This window comes from Pagrus major, chromosome 15, assembly GCF_040436345.1.
Source record: "Pagrus major chromosome 15, Pma_NU_1.0".
NCBI classification, from domain to species: domain Eukaryota; kingdom Metazoa; phylum Chordata; class Actinopteri; order Spariformes; family Sparidae; genus Pagrus; species Pagrus major.
The window spans coordinates 8,638,903-8,664,813 of record NC_133229.1 but is presented as its reverse complement, the minus strand read 5'-3'; the positions used below and the strand labels follow the sequence as shown (position 1 = coordinate 8,664,813).

General features: G+C 40.4%; 4 protein-coding genes across 4 annotated transcripts; 1 reads left to right on the top strand and 3 right to left on the bottom strand.

Annotated features, from left to right (window-relative positions):
* Window positions 1–360: 360 nt before the first annotated feature.
* spef1 (sperm flagellar 1) lies at window positions 361–3,633 on the bottom strand. The gene is made up of 7 exons (XM_073482396.1): window positions 3,525–3,633; window positions 3,238–3,349; window positions 2,597–2,744; window positions 2,358–2,403; window positions 1,270–1,354; window positions 1,080–1,185; window positions 361–474 (listed from the first exon to the last, which is right to left on the bottom strand). The coding sequence occupies exons 1-7, from the start codon at window positions 3,631–3,633 to the stop codon at window positions 361–363; spliced, it is 720 nt and encodes a 239-aa protein (XP_073338497.1).
* Window positions 3,634–3,816: 183 nt separating this feature from the next.
* On the bottom strand, window positions 3,817–14,479 carry adam8a (ADAM metallopeptidase domain 8a). The gene is made up of 25 exons (XM_073481873.1): window positions 14,402–14,479; window positions 14,202–14,311; window positions 13,987–14,060; window positions 13,798–13,876; window positions 12,744–12,820; window positions 12,146–12,377; window positions 11,221–11,298; window positions 11,013–11,078; window positions 10,289–10,458; window positions 10,120–10,201; window positions 9,890–10,032; window positions 9,616–9,793; window positions 9,435–9,524; window positions 9,071–9,266; window positions 8,895–8,976; window positions 8,618–8,798; window positions 7,507–7,593; window positions 7,338–7,422; window positions 6,882–6,993; window positions 6,571–6,769; window positions 5,910–5,957; window positions 5,742–5,798; window positions 5,567–5,617; window positions 4,995–5,075; window positions 3,817–4,688 (listed from the first exon to the last, which is right to left on the bottom strand). Exons 1-25 carry the CDS (start codon window positions 14,445–14,447, stop codon window positions 4,644–4,646), a joined length of 2,649 nt encoding a protein of 882 aa, XP_073337974.1. The 5' UTR covers window positions 14,448–14,479; the 3' UTR covers window positions 3,817–4,643.
* A 1,253-nt stretch (window positions 14,480–15,732) lies between these two features.
* On the top strand, window positions 15,733–18,581 carry znf511 (zinc finger protein 511). Its single transcript, XM_073482076.1, has 6 exons — window positions 15,733–15,990; window positions 16,103–16,176; window positions 16,911–17,112; window positions 17,270–17,394; window positions 17,802–18,074; window positions 18,402–18,581. Exons 1-6 carry the CDS (start codon window positions 15,811–15,813, stop codon window positions 18,472–18,474), a joined length of 927 nt encoding a protein of 308 aa, XP_073338177.1. The 5' UTR covers window positions 15,733–15,810; the 3' UTR covers window positions 18,475–18,581.
* Window positions 18,582–20,209: 1,628 nt separating this feature from the next.
* On the bottom strand, window positions 20,210–21,236 carry msx3 (muscle segment homeobox 3). Its single transcript, XM_073482497.1, has 2 exons — window positions 20,885–21,236; window positions 20,210–20,616 (listed from the first exon to the last, which is right to left on the bottom strand). Exons 1-2 carry the CDS (start codon window positions 21,234–21,236, stop codon window positions 20,210–20,212), a joined length of 759 nt encoding a protein of 252 aa, XP_073338598.1.
* Window positions 21,237–25,911: the final 4,675 nt, after the last annotated feature.

Below are 25,911 nucleotides of genomic sequence, written 5' to 3'. Positions count from 1 at the left end.
CAGACAAGATTTCAACACAGGGACATGAAATGCAAAAATATTGCTAGTGATTATTATATCACAGCTGTGTACTGTGAATGGTCTGACAAACAAAATTAAATTACCAAATCAATGTGTTTACGTCACAAAAACACAGTAAAATGATGAAACATAAAACATCTGGTGCATTTCAACAGGCGTGATAAATTTGAGCTGGTAGGACATTAACCTCGGACCTTTGCACTGTATGATCTGATCCTAAATGTTCAACAAAGTGAGAGTTCATTGGAGTCAGTGTTGGAGGGTTGTATCTCAGAGCTACGACTGTATAACCAGCTGTGTGTGAATGTTTATTATAAATCGTTGATGTACATGTTTGTATCAGCGTGCGTTGCCTTTTGCTTTGTACGTCTCCAGATGCCGAGTCAGATCGTCAATGCGCATGTCCTTCAAGTGAACCAGATGCTCTAACCTGCTCACTTTCATCTGCAGGATCTACACGCACACACACACACAGACACACACGCACACACACGAGGATGCAAAAGGACATGGTAAGACGAGTGAGGTATTTTCCCGGTGAGGTTTGTTAAGTGTGAATTACCTAACTGATAAAAACTCCTGAAAGTTTAGCGTTACGATGATGTTGCACTTTTGTGAGAATATTCTTCCTCCTTCTTAACATGCAGATGTTGCAGATGTGGCCACAGACAGAGAAGAAGAAAAAAGTTAAATCCACTGAGCAGAAACTGACTCACCGACCACTGCTGACACAGCTCATGACGCATATGTATCACACACACACCTAAATGACTGTCTCTCTCTCTCTCTCACTCACACACACACACACACACACACACACACACACACACACACACACACACACACACACACACACACACACACACACACACACACACACTCACACACACACACACATCTGCAACAATAATTCAGGTGTTAAAACAGTATGACAAAGCTCTTCCCCTGCAGGGCATCAAAACGGAAGATACTTATGTTTGCAGATGTTCAACCAGTCAGCCGACTGTTTCCTGGAATTAAGTGTGTGTGTGTGTGTGTGTGTGTGTGTGTGTGTCTACCTCCACAGTCTCTTGCAAAGCCATGACAGCTTGCTCTTTTTCCTGCAGGATTAGTCGGAAAGCTGGGTCCATGTCTGAGTAACTCTGCACTGTGGGCTGCGGCTTGCTTTACAATAAAAAGTACAAAAGAAACGTTATTATCATAAAGACTGCTGTTTAATTCACAATTAAAGCAAAATTGTGGTCATACCCATTTTTTATTCTGCTCTTGTCATCTTTTTTCGTCTCTTCTCCTGCCAGCTGAACAGGCCGTTTCACCTCAGTCTGACGAATTTCTGAAGACAACAAAACAAAACTGTAACATTCCTCCGACTAAAACGTGAGCACAACACGATGAGTAAAAACTCTTAAGGGACTAAAGGGAGGAGGACAGGAGGCAGATAGGTGATGAATGTAAGCAAAAAGAAAGAGGGAGGAACAGGGAGGAAAGATTAGAAGTTTTTAAGCTCAGCAGTGCTGAGCTCAGGCCAGCGATAAAGGCCACCTGGTGATGTTAAGAGCTGATATGAGGAGCCGAGCTGTGTGTTTGATTGTAAATGGGGTGTAGATGGAAGAGGAAAGAGCAGAGGGAGGAGGTCCTGGCCTGAGGTCAGCTCTACAGGGTGGTTTCAGGGACAGATGAGGTGTAGGAAACGGAAGGGAGACACGTCACCTAAAAGTTGTGGCCTTCTCTAATCAGTCCTGTCTGATGCTGTTAAACGTGGGTATGTTTGCGTCTCTTTGTGGTCACTGATATCTCCGACAGGGACAGATTAGCATCAACTGACAGTTGTTAGCACAGCAGAAAAGGCTGACAATATCAAGACAGGCAAGGGATGGCAGGAAGCAGATAGATCACAGACACAAAAAACAATACATTGTGTCTTTAATATGCTGATTTTGTGTTTGTGCGCTGACAAGTAGACACAGCACCATTAAAACAGTCTAAAATTACACATTAAACTTCCCTCTCTGTGCTAAAAAAAGGTAAATTTGGGGCTGTGCAGCTTCAATCAGGGTTCACAGATTGACTGTGTCAGCTAACAAACTCCACAGATGACACTGAAATAAGGTCATATCTTGCACAAGGCGTGAAGGCAGAACACAGTCATCATGATCTTGTTGATTCAGCAAGTTCTGTTATTTGGTTGATTTCCCTTTTTCCAAGAATTATTTGCAACAACTTCTTCTGAAGAAATCCTTATGCTAATGTCCTGTCACAGGATGTAATGTCAGAAGATCTGACAAACTGGTAACGAAATAAAAGATATGTTAGGGATTGTGTAAATGCTGCTCTACCTGTATGAAGCTTCTCCTGCTCCCTGGTGTCATAGTACTCCAAATCCTGAGTTCAAAGGAAAAATGTGTTTAAAATGTGGTTATTTTTCCACCTGCAATATTTTTCTCACAAAGACTGAGGCCAGCTTTATGATTCACATAGAGGAGAGAAGAACACAGTGATTAATATATTTTGTAATTAACATTCAAGCAGGCAAAAAAGTGGCTTGGAAGAACATACATAAACATGCAGTACACACCAGTATATCATCTGTAGTGTGCTCCAGTTTCTTGTCTATCTTCTCCCTGAGGCTGCACAGTATAGGCTCTATCACCCCGGCAGTGCTCAGTACAATCCTCCTCACTGTCTCCTCGGGCACGTGAAAGTTCAGCTTGGAAAACACCTTCCTGTCCACAGTGGAAATAAAATAAACAGAAAACAAACACCACAGATGTTTCTAATTAGCTAAACCAGTTAGAAATAGGAACAGTGGATTGAGAGTGATTTAACGGATGATGCACGATGATGATGATAAACACCATAGGGGCCAATGTGTTTACAGTGAAGACCCATAAATCTGGAGCTGGCTGTGTGCCATATCAGTGGCCAGGGAGAGGATGAGTGGGTGTGTGTTGGATTGGTTCTCACGACCTGATGCAGAGGCCCATGGCGGTGGTGCTGAACATCAGTTGGGATTTTTAACTTTTTGTTCAGTGTGTGTTTGTGTACTGATGCTCTGAGGAGGTGTGGGCATATTAACAAAGTCAGACTGTGAAATTTGTAATCTTTCTAGCTGAGGGGTGATTGTGAGTCCTTCATGCAGCCTTTGTTCAGTTGTCTCCACTCCAGAACACATGCAGTCTGAATAGACAAATAAGTCAATATAAGCGGTTTTCTTGCCTGTTGAGTACACTCCAGTTACTGAACTTCTGCTGTGCGGAGTTTGCAGGAATATAGTTGTGGAGGTCGACAAGCTTTGGGAAGAAATGTTTGACCACCTCTGCAGCCATCACTACAGAGGGTTCAGCAGAGAGGCAGAGTCAGCTCACAGGTAAATAAACAAACAGACATTTGAGCAAAAAGAAGATAGTATTAGGTGACAGATGTAACACTCCTGCTGCTTGTTTAGCTAGTTAGCACCTCCCTGGGGATGCTAGCAAAGCTCAAAGGCTAAGTTAACTAGTTACCCCCGTCGCTGAAGTCTCTTGTGATGTGTCTTTTGGGCCGGGACAGAGGTATTTTGTCTATCCATGCGTACAAATCCTGGAGTTCCTCTTCGTTCAGTTCTCGGTCCATTTTTCTTAAAACGACATCTGTTTATTGTAAAGGTTCAAAGAGTTTTTACAGAGCTAACGTTAGCCTGTTAGCTTCCCTCCGCAACAGGTTGTTTAAGGCGTTGCTAGGCGACCGCTAATGAACTATGCCAACACAGCGCCTCTGGGTGTAACCAGAGGCGGAGAAAATGGACAGAGACATTGATTGTGGCGATTTATTTCTTTATTGTAAGCTCCGTTTAACAGACAAGAAAACAAGATTTCAATAAATATTAACCGTTCAAAGTTTTCAAGACAAATCCAAGGCAGAATCCTCCATCAGGCATCATGAGTGAGAGACTGTCTGCTGCATAGAATATGCGATATAAAATCCCTTGAAGAATTACAATTAACATGTATCAAGTCAACACACACAAAAATAATAATACTTCAGTCTCACAAGTCAAGCATACCTTTGTTAGTACAAAAAAGTTCAAGAAAATGTCAGAACTTTACATCCTTAATTTAAAAGTCTCTAAGGTTCCCACATTGGTGCAACATTTTAAAATCCCTTAACATTATTTCTTAGAAAAGCAGTACCAAAACCATGTGAGAGAACAGTAACAGTTAGTAAAACAGTTACAGCATTGATAGTGCAATTGTCGCATAAAGTGTTCACATATCCAAGGATCAAGGCAGAGAGAATTCCCTTAAAAAAGAAAAATAGGAAGAAAATAACCATCATCATGGCAGCACAGCCATTTGTCATTTATATAGCACAGACGTTGAGTCTGTCAATCATGGCTTCAGGTTTTCATCAACAGACTGAAGGCTTACATAAGCAAGAGACAGACGGCGCTAATCTTGAAGGAGGCCATAATTGACAGAAAAGCTCTGTCACTTATTGTTGCTGATCCTTCAGTGGATCTTGTTTCCACTTTAAAACAGACGAGCATCTCCTGAGAGGATTTCCAAGTCCTTCTAGGTGGGACCACAACAGTGTCCTCTGTCAGAGGATCTCAATGTTTACACCAAGCTGAATTATTCCCTCTGTCATCTGGGCCTGCTGGGGGGCATCAGGGCAGCTCTGCCTGCAAGCTAGAAAAACAAGTACTGTTAACAAACGTGCAGCTGATTAGCTTCTCTCAGTTCAACTCATAAATTCTTTCTCCAAACACTTAAGTTATCTGTCTCAGTGGTGGCCAGAGAGAAGTTTATGTGCTTACTGACTAACACTGAGCCACCGCTTGCTCATGACACTGCTATGTTGGGACAATGTCCAAAACCACAGACTTCTTTATAAACGTGAATGCCCTTAATGACACCAGGAATGCTTGAATGCTAACTGCCAGGATTTAGAGGATGGAAACTCTGGTTGACTCTGGCTGCCTTCTGAATACATACCAGCTGAGTGTGTGGCAGTGGAGACAGGACTGCAGAGGGCTTCGGCTTCACTGGAGGCATCGGAGGCTTTGGCTTTGTGATCTTAGGAAGGAGATGTTCACGTTTGAAACACGAAAGTAATGGCAATTGCAATTCCAGCTGGGGAGTAAGACTCTAGAAACCACAAGAGCAAGCTAACTTCTGAAAGTATCCAAATTAAAAATCTCTCCCCCGTCCTTTCAAACTCTCTCTTCACAGCCTCTCCTCCAAAACAGATTAAGCAAATTAGCTGTTACAAACTCAGTCCTTAGCTCGGCAGTTACTGCTCTTTGCTGTGGGAGTGTGCTTTAAGCTAACTGGGTTAGCTGCTTCATTTGATTTCAATTAAATAAATTGATGTGCTTATTAGAGGCCTGTGACTGCAACAGGCACTAGACTTTTTCTTGCTTTTTCCTCAGAGCATATGATTTACTGACTGCTGTCAGGATGTTAAGAGATTTTCAGCAAATATAATAATTTACCAACCCCAGCTTTAAACATGTGAATGAGAGCATATGAAAATTATAGGTAAAGTGAGTTGAAATGTCACTTACCAGTTTTGATGCCAGTGGTGGCAGAGGTCTGGATGGAGGAAGGGGCTTTTTCTGAAAGAAAAAAAAAAAGACAAAATAACATTAAAACAACAACAAAACATAATTTAACAAAGCAAACAATTTGTGTCATCAAAAGGAAATTAGAAATATTGTTAAATTCTGTATGCAGGTTTACCTCAGTGTAGATGGGCTTGCTTGGAACAGTTGATGGCTGCATGAACGGCCTTACGAACTAAAGAAAAACATTTATTTAATAGGTGTTATACCGTAGTATAAAAGAATTGCCATTCTACATATAAAAAATGCTACGTTTAAATAAAGACTCAAGAGTGGACAAGATTACCTGTTGAATCTTTGATGGCTGAGGCACAGCTGGGAATTTCTTAGGTGGCTGCAAGGGACAAAAACAGACTTTAACTATAATCTTTACTGTTACTGCATCTTACTTACAATAACTATGTTCACATACAAAGAATATTGAGTTGCTTGCCCTTATTCCAAAAAAGACAACATCATCAAAGTCTTATAATAATAATGTTTAGAGTAGGTGCGTTCCTCTTTCTTTTCTGCATGCATCTCTACCCTAGCCCTGCAAACTGTTGACTAGGCAAAGTGCAGAGCTATCTCACATGTCATAATCAGCCAATGCTACATGAGGAGGCTTAATTCATAATATCCAAACAGAATATGCGGTTTTCCACGCCCTTAATCAAATTCAGAATTTTGTCATAATCTGAAAAATAGTGGAAAACTAATGTGCATGTACACATTGTCGTGCAGATTGCCTGTTTATGATTTTGAAAAGCATTCCTGGAGCTCATTGGTCTTCAGTGTGTGGCTCAGGGACACTTTTCGTAGCTTTAAATTTGGGCTAATTACCCAAAACTAATCACCACAATGACATTGTACTAGATGCAAACTACAGTTGCTACAAATGTAAATATCATTTCTAATGTAGACAAAAAGATGTCATGATATGACTACACTCTGGTGCTGAAGCTCACCTCTGGAGCTGCTCTGCTGGGCTTCAGCGCTCCAGTATTTGGTCTGGCAGGAGCTGAGGACAGAGGTTTACAGGCTTGAGTGGCTGAAGACTCCACAAATATAGGCTGACTGATCTGTGTGGTCCCAAGGCGAGGGCTGCCTCGTGTACTGCTCGACCGAAACAATGGGTTGGTTTGTCCTGAGGTAGACTGGAAACATCTATAAAGAAATACAGACAGAAGCTAAGATTAAAGGTGGACAAGATAAACAGTTTTCTTTATCGTTTCATGAACAGAGTGATTTAACAGACACAAGGAAGGAATAACTTTACCTCTTTGTAGGTCTCCTTTTTCTGATGCAGCACATCAAACTCCCAATAACCAGGACTAGCAGCAGAAGTAAGCCAACCACCAGAGACACGATATAGACCACCAGACGTCCCTCTGTACAACACACACACAATCCCATACATTGATTACCACAATACTCTGCTCAAGGATAAGCATGTAACTTCATATGTCACCCTCTCCGGAAACAAAATGTACTGTAATGTCATTACTTCATTTGTACAGACTAATGGGGGAATTCCATTAAATGAGTGTCTGTTTGTGCTCATCGGAACAGAGCACAATTGTTTGCGAGTCCATGAGAAATCTACTTCAAGTATTAAATCTTGGTGCAAAACAGAGCAGACAAAGGCAGCATGGTCATTAAAAGGTCAAGCATACAAGAGGCAGATACACAGACTGTCGGTGCTTACATGTGCCGCCAGACAAGCATAACCTACCTTCAGGCAGCTCGGACTGCAGCACATCGCAGTAAGGCGGCGCCCAGCCGGGGTTGCAGTGACACTTGCTCTCATGGTTACAAACCTGCCAGGGATCAAACTCACAGTCATGTCATGTTGCCATGGTTCATAATGCTCCGCAATGATGCAAGATTAACAATCGTCTTACCCCGTGGTTGCTGCATTTAGCAGAACAGTCGTTTGTTCCGTACACTTTTATGTTTCTAATGTCTTGACACCGTTGGTTGTAGCATACCTGAAAGATAATGTGAGGACATTGAGGCAGGAGGCCACAGAGGTTTTGTTGATACAAACTGCTAACAGCAACAGGGGCAGTTTTCTTCATTTACTTTAAGTACAGTTTTTAGGTTCTTGTACTTTACTTGAGTATTTCCATTTTCTGCTACTTATACTTCAACTCCAAGACATTTTTGAGGCAAATATTGTACTTTTACTCCTCTCCTCTCCTATTTATTTGATCATTTATTTTATCGGCAATTGGAAAAAGAAAAAAAAAAACTAAACACTTATTCCAATAATCAGAAAAATGCTGAACTGGGGTCTGATAACCAGTCAGTCAATATGTAAATAAATGCATATTTTTACTTTTACTTGTACTTTTCATACTTAAATACCTTTATTGCCAGAATTTTCTTTTGATACTTATATTAAGCATTATCATGTTGATAATTTTATTTTAGGTTACTATTGGAATAGGCTTACATGCTGTAGTGTTCAAAAATTCACATCAGTTTTCACTTTTAGCTCCTGACTCTTTATGGCCCCCCTCCCAAATACCCAGTCTGCTCTGATTGGTCAGCTCACACCCAGCACCACCAACAACAAAGCATCTGAGCTGAATCAATTCTTAGATGCCAGACTAGCCACTAGGCATAAATGATTGCAAATGTGTGACTCCGTGATGTGGTGTGATGTCACAAAGTCACAGAATTAAAGGCGGGACTACTGACAAGGCGTTTCAGGAGCAGTGTTTTCTGTGGGAGAGAGAAGCTTCTTTTGGTGTGGACTTCGACTATTTTAACTTTGAAGACCTTTTACATGCACAAGAATATATAAACACTGAAGGAAAGGAAATTTAAAAAAACAAAAAAGCAAAATAGGTCTCCTTTAAGTACATTTTATATCTGATACTTAAAGACTTTTACTCAAGTACTATTCATATGGGTGACTGTCACTTTTGGCAAAGTAATATTTTCACACTATATCTTTACTTTTACCCAAGTACTAATTTTGGGTACTTTTTACACTGGTTTTCTTACCATGTTGTTGCCACACTTGGTACCGGTAGGGACCTTGCCCAGATCTGCAGGGTAGTTATCTTCGGGTTTCATTGTCGCTTCATTGCATATAATTCCATTTCCTACTTTGTTGAAGAACTTCCTGGATGTGACTGGAAACTCCCAGCCACCAGAGCAGTAAAGTGTCCCACAGGATTGATCTCTGTAACCAAAAACCACAAATTAGTAATCCCAAAACCAACAGCACCACACTGTTCATTAGGCTATTACAGAGCTGTTTTGGCTTTTCATTACATACCGGCTTGAACATCTCTGGCTAAACAGTGTCCTTCTGCAGTTTCCATTCTGGGCGAAACAAGCATCTGCAGCTACTTCAGCATCTAAATGGAATTAAAACAAAACCAAATGGCTGCAGACTAAAGATTTTTGATGAATCAGATATAAAGCACATCTAAACCTCCACTGGTGTTCTACCTGATCCCCAAAGTCTCTTGCAGTGTTCCTGTCGGGAAGGACACTGTCCATTGTAGCAGTATCCTTTTCCACGGTTGCAGGGAAGGCCATTTTGGGTGTAGGCGTCAGTCGGACAAGAGGCCGAGAAGCCAGTGCAGTATTCTGGCAGATCACAGTCTCTTGCCTTTGGTCGGCAGACGCTGCCTGTCGCCTTCAGCTGTAGAGTGGAGAGAATCACAGATGGTGATGTACGGACGACTGAAATACATACACTCGCACATAACTGGCCAGACGGCACAGTCAGACAGTGTCTAGCTGAATGGTAACACAATTAGCATCAGTGTTACTTCACACATGTAGAGAGGACATAGTGAGTATTTCTTACTTGGCAGTTGTGGCAGCACTCTCCCTCTGCACACTTAGCTCCTGCGTTAAGTTTGCAGGTAGTGGCATTACAGCAAGGATTCTTGCATTCCTATGAATGACAGCAAGGTGCAGAATATTACAAACCATTCTTGTTTGTGCGCTTAAATGTGATTGTGTGTATGCACCCTGTGTGCACAAACCTCTACAGTGCCACAGTCACACTCCTCTCCAGGCTCCAGAAAAGCATTTCCACACACTGGCCCTCCGTAGATGCGATTGGTAGAGGGAGTATCCAGCAGACAGGCAGGGTTGACCTCATCCAAGAACCTGCTGAGCTGCTGCTGACTGCAGCTGCTGAACAGCTCTGGGTACACCATGCTACAAAAAGAGACCACAAGACAGAGAAGGTATTTACTAGCTTTACTTGTGTTTAAGAGCAGTCACGTTTTTTGGGAGATGAAAAAGTGAGCTTACCCAACACTCTCAGACATGATGCAGCCTCTTTTGGTTGTCAAGGAGCCACAGACACAGTTTTCAGTGTCATGGGACAAGCCCAGGTTGTGACCCATCTCATGTGCAATAGTTGAGGCCACTCCTATCGCGTTAGTGTTATGGTCCTGGAAAAATGTGGAGTAGAGTAAAAAAATTATTTTCCTTTAGAAACAGTGAAACTTTGCATTTTTTAAACAAAAAAGGACATTCACCTCATTGACAGCTCCAGAGTTGGAGGTGCACATTGCATTGGTGTTGGCTAAGCCGACAGTGGAACCATCAAAATCCACACCTCTGAATGAAGAAGAGGAAAAAACATTTAGACACCTGCACTAACAGCTCCACACATCATCTTGGCATTGTCTTTTTAGTGCGTCTTACGTGATAAACTGCGCGTTGTCATGTTTGGTCCTTGGCAGCAGGCTACGTTGACGCCACTCGAGGAACCTGCCTAGGGTGACCTCAGGGTTACTGTTGACCTCTATCTGATCTCTGTACGACCAGATGTCTAGACCAACCAGCATTACGCGAACACCCACAGGGCGATACAGCTGAAACAGAGCAACGTGTTAGCACAAAAAATTCCCCTAAAAGTAGGTCTATCTGCTGCACCGGGAAACCACTGTTGGGTCTAGAGCTGTCTGATGGTGCATTCATGATGGCTCTGCTCTTTCAGAGTATGCAAAGAGGATTGTGTGATATGTGTGAAAATCTTCAGCTTTGGTGTGAATATTCACAGTTAAAGTTAGATTTTCACAGCGAGAGAACTTTTCCTTCATTTTATTGGTCAGATTCCAGTCAGGAAAGAACAAATAGTATCAGGACAGATTTCTTACACGTGGCTGCACTGCATTGTGAGAAAAGTGGAAGTCTTATCTGCTGGCAATGAAGAAATGCTCAATTACTGGTAAAAATACACAGCATACTTTTGGTCCAAAAGAGAAATTACATAAATTACACAAAATGAGCTTTTACACTCATTTTAACTTCATAATGCCCTTATTTTATAGTCCTGGCTGTTTTTTCTCCCTAAGATTGGTAGATTGTTTTCTTTTAAACAAGGTCAAATAATCTTAATTGGGAGATTTCAGAGAAACAAACATACCTTGTCCACATGGTTTGCTATTTCAAGGACTCTGCCCTCTATTTTCTTACTGCCATACTTTTTATACTGAAAAGAAATGATTACTTCAATTAGTAATACAAATAACAGCATTTCAGATATAAAACGCAATCAGTCAAAATCATTATCATTAAAAGACTACATCTACAATAACAGACTGAGTCAGAGAAAGGAAAATAAGGAATCAAACCTCTGTGTTGTCGACCACCACGACCAGCTCCACTGTCCTGGGTTTTCCTGTGCGTTCTTTGGTCTGAGCTCTGCTTTTCTGAAGAAGACAGAAAGAGGAAGACATCAACAACTACAGTTGTAGTGTGTGTGCACACATACAGTGGCTGTTATGGTTTGACAAGTTGTATATTATAAACTGTATTTATACAGCATCTTTCAAAACAATGTTACAAAGGAAAAACAAAAATGAAAACAAATCTGCACCAACATTAAGTTTATAATTCAGCAAATATAGTTACAGTGAATTAAACAGAAATGATATAATAAACACATAGTGGAAGTGAAGCAATACAATTTTGGTTTCAGGGTATTTAAAGTATCTCAGTGATCAACAGTGCTTTAGTGTAGAGTTTTAGTCTTTCATAGTTCAGTTTCATGACTTTATCTAATAAAATATACAAAATGATGCACACTGAAGCTAACAGTCACATCCAGTAATCATTTCCAACAATATTAACTAATTATCTGTTACTGTATGTTTCTTTTTCCTTGGTGTCTTTTGTACTTTTGCAACCATCTTCCCTTTTGTAAATTCTGTTTGTTTTATCTTAATTAGTGGTACTGAACTGAATGCCGATATTTGGGCTGATATGTTAATACAGATAAACTTTATTGTCCAAAATGACATAAACGTTTCATATCATTTCATATCAATATATCTGTGATATGTCAAGACCGATGTATCAGTTAAGCTTTTAAAGTATCACGCGTAAAATGTTTACACAGCTATAGTAAGTAGTAGTATTTTACTGCATACCACTTTTGTTTTTAGCTTAAAATCATCAAATGTAAGAATGACTAACAAAATACTAGATCTCAGATATCAGCTATCAGGCTCCAAACCCTGGTGTGTATCTATATGCGTCCACACTGTGTGTCTTTACCAGACTGCTGAGCTGGAACAGTCCAGACGGACGAGCTCCATGATCATAGAAAGTGGTTGTGTTTCCATGGGAACAGGAGCTTCTCTTCCTCCTCAGGTGTTTGTAGTTGTAAACAGCGTGAAGACCCTCGTCACTGTGAGCTACAGAGCTCTGTTTGTTGTCATGCTGTCCCGCCTCTGTGCCGGCCAGGGGTTCGATAAGGTACATTTGGTCCTGCAGACGCACAAACCCCCTGTAGTGCAAAACATTGCACAAGGATTTTTTTTTCTATTTCTTCAACATATCTAAATCACAAACAGATAGATAATAGATATATCTATCATAATAGAAATGTATTTTATAGCAGACAGAAGGTGGCTTTAAACAGAGAAGTTTCTACAGCTTTTGCTGATTGGGTTCACGTTTTCAGACACAGAGCTACAGTACATTTAGTCTTAATGGTCTTCGTGATGGAGCAAATGGATGCTGAGGGACTGATCCTCTCTTTGGATTGGAACACAGTCTCAAATCATCATGGATTTAATTACATTTAGAAAAACAATCATCTTTTAGTAATTAGAAATACAGGATGAAAAAATATTCATCCACTATTACTCACTTGATTCCTGAGCACAGTCCAACACTGGCAGAGGAGTCCTCCACTCCCACAACGTGCCCATGGTAGTAGCAGTGAACCTGAGCAGACATGAATTATTTGTCAAAGACTGAAAGGAAAGATTTCAACACACTTCTTTTTCTTAAGCATTGCAGTCTAATTTGCAGAAGATATTGTGTACAGTATGTGTCATGGTCAGTTGAAATGACAATGTTAACCTTATATGTCGATTCCTCTTCCACATAAGACTCAATCATTGCAGTGTGAGATGATGCATCTCTCATAAAGAGGAAGTTAGTTGTAGTTGAGAAACTTAGGTTTATTTGGAAATGTGATATTCTGAAATGAGGAATATGCCGGCATGTAATGCATACAATGTCCTTAACAGGACTTACATAGATGACGCTGATGGAAATGACTCTGATCTAAGTGATTTACTTAAATATGAATTTAATGTTCTGTTATTTGTGTTGTACAGCCTTAAAAATCTTGTCACGAGTACAAAACTTGCTGTATTTTGGAAATGCTGTAACCATAAGTACAGGTCAGAAATTTAAGATCAAACTTCTTGGTGCAAGATCTGCATTTTAGAAACCCTGTTACTTATATTTAACAGTTCAAAAAAGAACCAGCACAGGAAATCAAATGTGACTAAATCACTTAAATTAGGTGAGTAGGTGGCACAGGATATCCTGTACTTAATGCATTCAAGCCTGTATAATAAGATGAATCTTTGGTCATATATGGCAGCCTGGTTTCAGACATCTGATTGCCATTATTTCGTTTTTACTCAGTGACTCGAATAGAATGAATGAAGTCAAACGAAATGGAAAATTAAGTCAGATTACAAGTATACTATGTTCTAAAAACAAATATATATATAAACAAATAAAAAAGAAAACAATTAAATGTGCACGTAAATCATCTACATTAAACTTGTGTTTCTGACAGACTCAGCTACCTAAAAAATAAACCACATTTTAATTCAAGCTGATCATAAATACAGGGCTTATGATAATGTTAGTGAAACAGTAATGAAGAATGCAAAGCTACATACCCCATAATCTGGCGTAGTTGTGACTTGGGTGCCCTGATCCGAATAGTGTGTCACAGAAAAACTGTTTCCGATAAGACCTCTGAAAAAGAAAAGTGTTTTTTTTTTTTTTCAAATATTGACAAATCAAGAAAGAGCACAGTATGTGTAAAAATGTACCAGAATCTAAAGGAACAATTTGAGTTTTCTCACTTGTTCTTTTCCAGGTACAGTGTGTAGTTTTGGTCTGCAATAGTCAAAGAGTACTGGAGTACATCAGGGTATGTCTGCGCACACACACACACGCACACACACACACACACACACACACACACACAGAGAGAGAGAGAGTAGAAAATAGTTTAGTGTGTTTTTAAAAATTGATGTTTTTAAATAAACTGATAAAATAGTAGAGCAGAGTGTGTTACCTGATGTGTAGCAGCATCATCACTGAGAGATGAATCCTTCAGCCTCTGAGGTATCACTGTTTGGTACTTCATCACATGAGGTAGAGTCCTCACACTGTCCGCAGCTGTTCCTGCAAGTTTCAGGGATATTTTATGAGACCAAAAGAAATGAAATGAAATACAAAGAAAAAAGAAAAAAGAGAAACAAACAGAAGTCGCACCCCATGAGAAGAGGAAAATCCATATAAAACATCCAGAATAGTTCATGTTGCTCTACCGGACGGACTGTGTCATTGTGTGCTCGGCAGTCTGTGAGAAAAAGAGAAGATGTCGAGCTCTCCGCCCCTCTCCGCTGTGTAATATCCTGACAATCTCCATTTGAGGCAGAGAGACCACATGAGTCACAACCGGAGCCTTTAAAAAAAGTTCAACGTGGAGCTTTAAGAAATGAATCTGAATTGTCCGAGGTGCTGAGAGACAAAATGTAGCCTAATTACAGACGGAGTCTTCTGGAGATTAAATAATGAGGTGATAAACATCATTTGGGCTAATTTAGCAGATTGCTGGAAGAAGAGGGTCGGCTCTGCCCTGGATTTCCCCTTCATCGTTATTACTGTCACAAACTGTAATGACACTATGGGATTATTTTAGACTTCTTCTATTTCTTTTAGACAATTATCCCCTGAAAAACAATAGACTCTTTTTGTTCCTGTTTACCACTCATAAACAGACATTTTTATGTAATTAAATGGGAAACTTCTTCTGATAATTATTATTTTTTTAATGTTGAGCGTCCTCTACTTAAACGGACAGCACACCCAGCAGATCCCCTTGGTGGCTTTTGTCGCCATCTTTTGGTAAAATGGCGGAAAGTCGGATTCGCTCAGAGGTTTGATTTTTGGTAATCATATTCCTGAGGGAGCGTTTGCCAGTGAACAGAAATTGTAGGCTGAGTTTTTAAATATAACTAAGCACGTGTTTGTTTCATGGTGTGCGAGTGGAAAAGTAATAAAGGCCGCTAAACCTAAATGGTTATTGCGCAGTGGGGCAAAGCGGTTCACACAGGTTTTAAATAGTATTTTACATATGAAACTTCAAACCAAAAACAGAACAAACAATAACAACAAATAATTAACGCTGTAACCTTCTGTCACAGGTAAAAGACAATAATTTGGTAAGGAGGAGCAACCTTAACATAATACAAATGTAACCAAATTACCACGCACTAATTTCCATTGCTGGGGCCCTCGGGTTTCTGCCGGGTTGGCAGGTTTCCAGTAGGTAATTTATCCTTTGTCAGCTGACACAATAACAGATTGTTGTAAAAGCTTACCCTGTGACAAACCAGACACGACCTGCTGTTATCTAAACATGGGCTTTGTTGTGGCTGCCTCACAGTGGAGGTCTGCAGCCAGGACCTCTTGCTGCCTGGAGGAGATGTCCGCTAACTTTGTCCATGTCGAATCTCGCCAGTTGGGGGCGACAACGCGCCATTTTGTTTTTGACAACCGCCAAAAAACATTATGTGACGACATCAGTCCGCGACAACAACAACTAAACAGAACAAGCACAAAACACGACGTTCATTACTTTGGTAACAGTTAATAGAGTATGAAAACGAGGGTAAACAATGCTGCAGCCAGAACTGGCCCGACTTCTTACAGACGGACATGTCTTAGTAAAGAGCTGCGGTGAAGACTGTCTGTCAGGAGACACACACGAACTGAGACAGCGTGAAGCTGAGGAGGGAAACCCGTTCAACTACACCCCGCAGCTCATCCACCTGCACAAGGACCACCAGCTGTTTGAGGTAACACAGCAACTGAACCGACTGAACATCACTCATCCGGTTGAAGCACTCGGATAACAGCCGCCAAAAATAAGCATTAGCTAACCAATCTTTATGTCAATGCTGTTTACAGGATGGAGACATTCACAGACACATGTATCTGCAAGACCTCTACATCTCAGAGGCAGACGACAAGCCAACACTCGGGTATGAAGATCACGTTCAAGCCTCAGGTTCAGCCTTTATTGTGGCTTGTCTTTCAGTTAGCTAACAGGCAACAAACTAAACTCTATCACTGTAACCTAGCAAAGACAAGCAAAGATCATTCAAGTACACATGCATTTACCAACAAACACCTAAAACACAAATACAACAGAATAACATTTAAGTAATATAAGTGACAAGTGATTAGCAAACTTAATAAAAAGGTTGAAGAAAAAATACCACAAGCCCCTGGACATTAAAATGAAGTCATCTCATAGAAGTTACCATCACATTGTCGCTATTGAGGTAGCAAGATAAAATATTTTTTTTTATATTTGATATAAAACAAACTGAATCATTTGGGTGTGACTATTTTGGGTATGCTTTTGGTACTATTTGATCTGATCTACTGATCAGTCTAGTTTTTCTGTAAGTACGTTTTTCTGTTGAAAATGTGATGGCCTCACTCCTCATAACACATTTTTATTGACTATTATATTGGTTGATTGTTGACAAATTGATATCTCCGTGTTTTCTACATGAAACCCTTCTATTATTTTCTAATATCAAACTTCATTGTAATTGTGCTAGACAAACATACACGGTTGTGGCATCCGAATGTCTTGACAGAAATTGTACAAATAAACCACCAAATAACAAATTAGCCTCATAAATTGGAGTGGATTTTTTTTATTTTTCACATATTACACTTTCCTCCTCCTCTTGTCTTTTCTTAGCGTGTCAGAGTTTGCCTGTCACATCTCTGGCTGCAGCGCAGTCTTCAGCACTTTGGAGGAGTACGAGCACCACTACAACTCCCTGCACAGACATGTGTGTTGCTCCTGCCGTCGCTCCCTGCCAAGTGCACGGCTCCTGGACATTCACATTCAGGAGTGGCATGACTCTCTCTTCAATATCCTCGCCCAGAGGCAAGATATGGTAAGTTACTGAGAGGACATCTTCTGAGCTTGTGTTCTTTCTCATGACATTTTTATTGTTTGATACTTTCTTAAGGTACGAGCCAGAAGCTGCATGTAAAGTGAAATATATTAACATGCTTTGAAGTTGAATACTAAGGCTTTAACACATTTTTCAGTACCAGTGTTTGGTGGAGGGTTGTGGACAGAAGTTCAGGACAAGTAAACAAAGGAAGGACCATCTAATAAGAATTCACAAGTATCCTCCAGACTTCAGATTTGACAAAACCAAGAAGGACAGAGGGTAAGACAGCACTTATGACATCTTTTCCACTAGATGGCAGCAAAAGGTCAGTTAAAATATTACTCGGTGCAAGGTTTCAGCCCAGGAGAGTCCGTTTCTTACAGAAAGACCATTTTTTTTAGAGTTGAAGCAATGTTTCTATTTTCACTCGATTATTTTATATTCTTTTGCTAACATAACATGATAAGGCAAGTTATAGAGTGAGATTCTCTTGGCTGTTTTATCGAAACCAGTGTGTAAAGTTTGGTGAACTTTCCTATAAAAACTCAGCTACTGTGTGAATTGTATTAAATGCTTTTTTTGTGTCTAATTTTTCTGACCCAACAAACAGTCAAATGGTTCAAATCATTACATTTTCCTTAAATACTCTTGTATCTGAATTTTTGATATCATATCTTTGTTAACAGAACCCGTGAGACGAAGAGGCAGCTGCAGCACAAAGACGCAGCCATGGAGGTAGTGGACGATGTGTGTGAGTCTGAGGGTGTGTGTGAGGTTATGTGTGATGTGCTGTCCGACCAACCCGAGCGCGGGGAATCCATGGAGACGCATGTGTCCGAAGACGAAGCTGCTCGCATGGCGGAGTCTGCTTCTACCGAGGAGCACGCAGATCTTTCTGCTGCAGCTCACAGTGCAGGGAATACAAGCACAGAGCCACCAAAACCCCGTTACTCATACAGGTTAGTTTTTAAAGAAGTCTGCTGCAAAGCACTGGATGTTCTCAGGCTGTTTTAGCCCTGTACTGCTGTACTCGGAGAGGCTATGTTGGCCATTTTTGAGATGTTTTAGAGCAAATTTTCAGCCACATTTTAATCTTTAAAAGTTAAAACTTGTGCAATTATGCAGTCAAGTTTGGCTTAAACAAACTGTAGGAAGGCTTCTTTATATTGTGTATGTGCTATTATATAATTAAAATGTATGTAATATCTTAAGAATTTTTAATACAATTCTTCTTATTTAAATTTTAAACAATCTGAGATACAAAACAACAACATGTTCTCTCTCAGGGTCCCTGCAACCGTGTGCTTCGGTCACGGCTCCGTCCGAGGCTTCAGAGGTCGGCGGGGCAGGAGGAAATGAAACAACCAGAGTTGAGCCTTCTGTCTTTTAAGATGTAGAACCTTCTTGTAACATAAAATATCTACTGTCATATGTGCCCTTAACTTGAAATAAAATGTTTTTGCAAAGAAAAAGTTGTTCTGTGAGGTTCATTTCTGTTACAAGACTAACATCTCATTCCTCTTACAGCCCGTCAAGAGACAGGAGTGTTACAGTTCATGTCTTTCTTTATAATAAACTTTATTTTTATAACAGTTTCCAAATGAAAATGACAAAATGCACTAAATGGGATGCTGATGAACTGTTATACTGATGGAAAGTTTGACTTAAAAAAAAACATGCAAGTGTTGTACTTTAAAAGGAATGATGCAGTGCAGCTCGAGGCGATGTAGAAATGACTGGATGTGGAGGATTTTGTGAAAAGAAAAACAAGAGAAATGTCAGAATTTACACAATAGATTTTAATAATTGTATAAAACACCTTTCCACCCATCAGATATAAAATACACTGTACATTAATGACCGATGTGAGTCTATCGGTCATGTTGAGCATTTTGAGAGTCTGCAAAAATAGTTGATGACTTTTATTTACATTTATTAATGAAACTGGTCTCGGACTTTTAAGAGCTCTGTGAACACGTGTGCAAAAAAGTTCTCCTTTTGAGGTAAAGTAAAAAAAAAAATACAATTTTAAAATGACATTAGGAAATCAGGATTATTTTAGAGTTGATTTATATTTTTGAATCTTGTGAAAATTATTAAGAAGTTAGAAAGAAACAAATGTGTTTTAGATATTATTGTAACAGTCAATTCACCTCGAGAAGATGGAACTTGTGAAGACACTTGATTTTATTATATCTGTAACTAAAAGGCACTAATGAGCATTTTCCTTACAAGCTATTACAGATGTAGACCGACTTTGAGCTGCCTCTTTAGCTTCTGATTATAATCGTAGGTACGATATAACAATCAGACTTGTTGTAACTTTTTCTTCCCGTCTGTGAGCTACATTATGAAGTCTTAGTCTGGGATTAAATAATTAAGTCCTTTCAGCTAATGCTATGGTGTGGTTTTGAATGTGGATGATTAAATACTGATGATTTTAAGTGTTTTCTATACCAAAATGTAAATCTGTTCTTTTAAGGTGAGAAATGTTAAATAAACATTTCACAAGGACACTTCAGTGATTCACCTCCAGCTATTGCTTCAAATCCAAAGCTTCAGGCTTTTCGGTAATTATGATAATTGTCATCTTCTCTTGCGACATTAGATTACTGTTTTTACGGAATACCTCTATTGCAATAGAAAAGATCACGATCCATAAAATCTAAAACTGTAATCCGATAAATGAGCTCAGTCCGTCATTAAAAAAAAAGGTTTTACTGAAGAGACCTACACTGCAAAAATGACCATGTTAACAAATAAGTGACCGTAAAGGAAATCTTTAAAGATGTTTCATTAATACTGAAAGTAATATTAATTTAAAAACATCTGAAAAATGACAATGGCGTGAAACCTTGTTTCTGTTGACTGTTTTAAAATGAAGGCATGTTCTACAAATATATTTATTTTGAAAAAGATGTTTTCACACCATTAGATTTTCTCTGTAGCGGATAACATCATTCATTAGATTTAATATAAGATGTCAGACACATTGACTCACAAGATGGACATTTTTGCAGTGCTGGTTATTTGCTGTATGAAGGCATTTTTTTAAGGCAACTGTCCCAACGATGCAGTTCAAAGTTAGTGCAGGTTAAGACAAGTAGTACATCCCATATGGTCCACTGAATAGTCCTGGGACAGGTAGGGCAGGCCGCGGTCCGTTCAGGGCCCCGTACAGGGACGGTGCGCCCATGGGTGCGCTCAGGGGAAAGGGGAAGGCGAAGGCCGGCAGCAGCGGCTTCGCGGCCAGCTTGATCTTCTCCAGCTCGGCCTCCTGCAGTCTCTTGGCCTTGGCCCTGCGGTTCTGAAACCAGATCTTGACCTGGGTCTCTGTGAGGCTGAGGGAGTTGGAGAACTCCGCTCTCTCCGCGATGGAGAGGTACTGTTTCTGACGGAACTTCCTCTCCAGAGAAAGCAGCTGAGAGGTTGTAAAGGGAGTTCTGGGTTTCCTGTTGTTCTTGTGTTTCCGTAGATTGCAGGGGGGCGGGCTGGGGAGTCCTGGAAATAGATTTACAAAGTCATATCATTAGGATGGAGAGTATGTGATCGATATGACCTAACTTAGTGGATTTACCAGTTTGATAATTCCACCATGCATTAGTAAAAGTGAAGCCTGATCATGAAAATATCAAACAGTAGTTTTTACATTCACTGTACATTTTTGGATTCTCTGGAGATTCCTAAAACAGGTTTGCGCTGTTTTAAAGCTGAAGCTGAAAAGAGCGCATATTTATCACAGTTAAGAAAGAAAGTGTCCTGAACTCACTTGGAGGGGATGCGCAGGGAGTCTGACTCCAGGGGCTCGTCTCCTTGTCACTGAGCTCCACCGCCTCCTGTTTGAACCGATAAAGTCCCCTCGGTGACGCACACTCCGTCTCCTCTACCCGGACTGAACCAGCGGGTGAGTGAAGGCTTCTGTCCGGCGTCCTGTCTGATATGAGGGATTCCACACTGAAAGGTAAATCTAAGCTTTTAGTTTTACATCTTCTGACAGATGACAGGTCCAGCTCGTCAGTTCCCATGCCACCAGCGGCTCGGTCCTTTGGAGAGGTCTCCCCCGGCGCGGCCGAGGGCGGTGATCCCTGCGCAGGATTCATTACGCACGACTGAGGTGCCATACAACCAATTTTCTTGCTGCTCTCTCCGTTGCTGTTTTTGTGGCAGTGTTTTCACTTGAGGGAATCCGTGTTATTAGCCAGCTTCCTCTGGTGTTGCGCAGCTGCGTGGTAAACTTGAGTTTTTACGCACGGACTTGCCTCTCCCTCAGTCAAGTGGCACGAGTTTCTCTCTCATCTTGCCGCCTGCCTATCAGTCTCCCGATGTTTCCACGTGACTCGGTTTAAACAGTTTCTGATAGGTCAGGCTTGTAATGACAGTGTTGTGGTCCATTTCATGCTCCTGTGGTGCTTTGACAGATGTAAACCTCCGAACAGGGGCGGAGCGCGGACTTCTGAGACTCCAGGGTGAAACACCCCCCTCCCCAATATTTGTTGGCCTTCTCCAGCTGTGGGTTCCTACATCAGCTCCCACATCAGCACCACCATTGTGCACAGTACTGGTGCACTGGCATTAGGTTTGATTTGTCCACAGTCTTTTCGCTCTTATTTCTGTTTTTATTGAGTTTTATGTCTACATGTATGTTTATAAATTATTGCCGCTGTGAAGCACTCTCTGCTCTCGAAAGGTGCTATATAAATAAGTTACTTATTTACTCAAGCATCTGCAAGATAATGCCCACCACTGCAAAAATTATTTAAAAAAAATGTAAAATTCAGTGCAAAGACTTCTTTGCTAAGTCTGAATATTACCTGATACCTTAATATATTGTTTATTATTAATAATATTTCTAATGTTTTCAAAATTTGACAATTTGTTTTCCTATTTTTTCTCATTTAAATAAAATGTAGTGAATGTCGGATTTGGTTATTTGTGTTATGACATGTACAAATCAGTTTGGAAAATACCTCACCACAACCTTCTCAAAACTCTCTACTTAAATAGATTACTTTAACTAAAGCTGCACTAATCAATAGTTTTATATTAACCATATCACATAATTGTGCTCTTCAGAGGATTTTAGTGTCTTTAAATTGTTTTGGTTTTATAGCCCCAGTGTTGATGTCTTAATTCTCTCTCACTGCTCCCAACAACCTTTTTTAAACCGACACTATGTAGGAATTGGTATTTAGTGTGATGTGGCGCCACCACAGTCTCAACACCACCATCGCAAGTACAAATCCCAGGTTTCTGTAATAATATTATCAGTTGCAATTGCAGATGAGCTAGCTAACGGCAGCTACAGTTAGAAGCAGTTAGCGGTCAGGAAACTCGCAGGCAATTGAGGCAGAGCAGCCGGGGGACATCACAGAGAAAACCAGAAAACATGTTCTCCATTAAATATGATCCAGATTCACTGACATAGTTGGTGGTGTAGTGTGTGACGTAGTGCTATAAAGCGTTACGCACTTCTCCTGGGAGATCTTACCACGCCCACCCAAATTACATAGTGCAAATGAATGTGATTGGGGCTGACAGAGACACCATTCACCCTATTAGATGTCAGTGTAGCATCAAAATGATTTTGAAACTGTAATTCTAAGGTAAAAGACTTACATAATGTTGCTTTAAAGCTCTAAAAACCCGCTGTCCTGTACCTGCTCAGCGCCAAATGTTTGACAGTCAAAGTTAGCAACTATCTGATGAACATAGTGGAGCATTTAGCAGCTAAAGAATCACATATATCCCTCGGGAGTTGGTGGAGGAGACCAAAACAGAGCTAAAAGGAGAGTGAATATGGACTTACACTCATCAGGTAGATAAAACTACTCCTGTAAATTCAAATTCTGTTTTTTGTCTTCTGAAGTTAGCAGCTCGTTTGTTTGCCATATCAACATAGTGATAATATGTCAATGTTGTGTTTACAGCTTGTTCTGCTGCCCCCAAGTGGCCAAAAAACAATTAATGCAGGTTTCACAAAGAAAAATTACCTAAAACTTCGCCAGATAAATACAAATTAACACATTTTTTTTCGTTATGTTGCTAAAACTATGGTGCTGTGCCGTTCCTCGTTGTTGGGCCTCATCTTAAGAGTTGTGCTTGAGAATATGTCAGCTTTAGTTTATCACCGTGTTTCATTAAAGCAGTAGGGCAATCTAGGCTGTGATTTACAGTACTTTTTATACTCTTAAGAGTTATTATCACTATAAATTTCCATCTTTGTGTCCTGTAATTTAATTATCTATGGCTGTGTATTGCCCATACTTCAACCTATTGTGTTCATTGTGTGTAATCCCTTTGAGAGACACTAAAACCACAACTAATGTTGCAGAGGCCCATTGAAGAGGCCAACCAATTTGGTCTTGTTTTGCAGCTCTTCAAATCAAGTCAAATCATTTTCAGTGAAACCCAATATGTGAGGCTTTTTCTCTCATATGGGAACTGTTGTCGGGCCTGCAGCAGCACACTGACTTTATGTCTGCAGGACAATTGGTTAAATGGAGTTAACTGTTTCTCTCCCCGAGGTACATTTCTGCTTTGATCCTTCTGCGCCTGGCGCCTGTCTGCTCTCTCTCCCCCTCTCCCTCTCTGTGTGACAGTGATAGATCGCTGGGTAACCATACAAGCTTTCAATGACTGTAATTTAGTGCCCAACAACATTACATTCTCCTCTACTTACTGTGAATATTACCACTCTCACTCTCCTCGTGTTTGAAAAGGGATGTAGGGCTGTCTGTAATGTTTTGTTTCTCCTCCATTGTTTCATAATGAATAAGTAAATCATATTTCCTGCTTCTCCCTCAGTTGCACGCACATGCCAGTAAAGTCAACAATGAGTATTTTGGTTTGAGAAATGAAAATCTATCTATAGCCCAGTAGCTGTACTGCAGTTTTTTTGTTTAACAAAGTATCCATGTCATTTCTATCTGTATATTGATTCAATATATTTGGATAAATAGTGAAAAATAGATAAATAATTGGCAAATTGTAGCTATTTCGAGATGCCAGAAAGTTTTCATACAGCCACCAACATGCATTAATGTGGGGCTTGGCCAATACCAGCTACATTTATTTGGCTCTAAAACACAGAAAGGTGATGTTTGAAGGAGGAATCCTTCCAAAGCTAAGAAGAAAAGCCTCATACCTGTACCAATCAATTTATCATTCCTCCATGAATTTGAATTTACGTCAGGGTAAGGGTAAAAAGCAGCAATATGACGCTGATGATAATGTGGCCAGCAACCTCATATCAGAAGTTTGACATGTGGGTAATACTGTCCATCCACTTTGACTGTGTGTGAGCACCAAGCATCAATGCTATACACACAGAGTCCGGCTCTTTTCGTCCTGCTGTAGTCCTGTGCTCTGTTGGCATGGAACACAGTCCGCCCATCGAGTGCAACAGCTTGATCTGATACGTTGAGACCTTGAGACAGGTCCCTGACAAAAATGTTGGCACAACAGTCCCTGATTTCACGTTGTTTGGCCAGCCTGAGTCCCATTTGTCGATTTCCTTTTCCTGCGACCGGACATTATCCAGGAGCAGCCTTAAATCAAGCTGGATTAGCATGACTCTTATCCCGACTCTCTGCCTCCCTGGGGCGGTCCAGCTGGTCAGGTTGGATGGTCAAAAGACGCCATGGGCTGTGATTGTTACAAAGTCAGCTGCTCTTAATCTGAAACACCCGCTTTCTTCTCCAATGCTGATGACAGTATTTCTGCCATGGGCAAAAAATAAAAATGGAGCATAATTTAGAGGAGCTACCGGCCAGGTTTAGGATTTTCGGAATGAATGGACAGATGCATGCTCCCTCTAGTGGCAATTCAAAATAAATCAGGAAGTCAATACAAGACTGTACATTATCAAGCGAGACAGCTTTTTAAAGGCCCTCATTTGAGGATATTCATGATTATCTAGATTCTCGATTATCCTCATCACGGAAATAAACCACAATCAACTTAGTGTTTTTATCAAGATCTGTTATGTCCAATAGTGTACTGGACATTTCACTGAGACCTAAAATGTCAACCTGCTGGTGGTGCTAGAGGAAAAGTCAGAGTGTCATGGGAAAATATAACAGGTTCTGGGAAAATATTCATACCGTATTCTTCTGTTTATTATTTTAGTCTCCCTCACAACCTGATCCGCTTCAACTGTTATCAGCCTTAGTGAACTATACGCACGCACACACACACAAATTCACACACCTCTCTGAACCCTGCTGGCTTGCCAGAGTGGGGGATAGTTTAAGGAGGTAATTGTGGTTTCCAAAAGAGTTCTGCTTTTGAACTGAACATGTTGAAGCAGGCTTTATATATTTCATTTTTTAAATATTCCTCTTTCATGAGAGTTGGCAGGGCTTACAGCTATCCTAAGCAAACTTTGGGGAGGGGGCCGGAGTGATGTGGGATAAACATTTATGAAACACACAGCGGGGAACATTGTGGTGAAAGTGTATCGTCTTTAAAAGAGACGAGAGGCCTGCCTGGTGAAGCATAACAGAACATTATCCTGTGTCTGAGTGGACCTGCCAACATTGGCACGTCAAGACCTCAATGGATTTGAGATCACAAACTTTTCTTTCCATACTGGCATTTACAATAAATCACGCTCTATGACTTCTCTTAAAAGACAGAATAAAGTGCTGATTGCTAGACACACAAGTATCATATTTGTGATTTGGTCCATTTCATGCAGAGAAGGGACCAAGTCAGCTTTGCTCTTGGTCTTAAATTGGTCTCGCTTTTTGAAACACAAGTAACAAGTCAAGTCTCACAAGAATATAGATGACATTT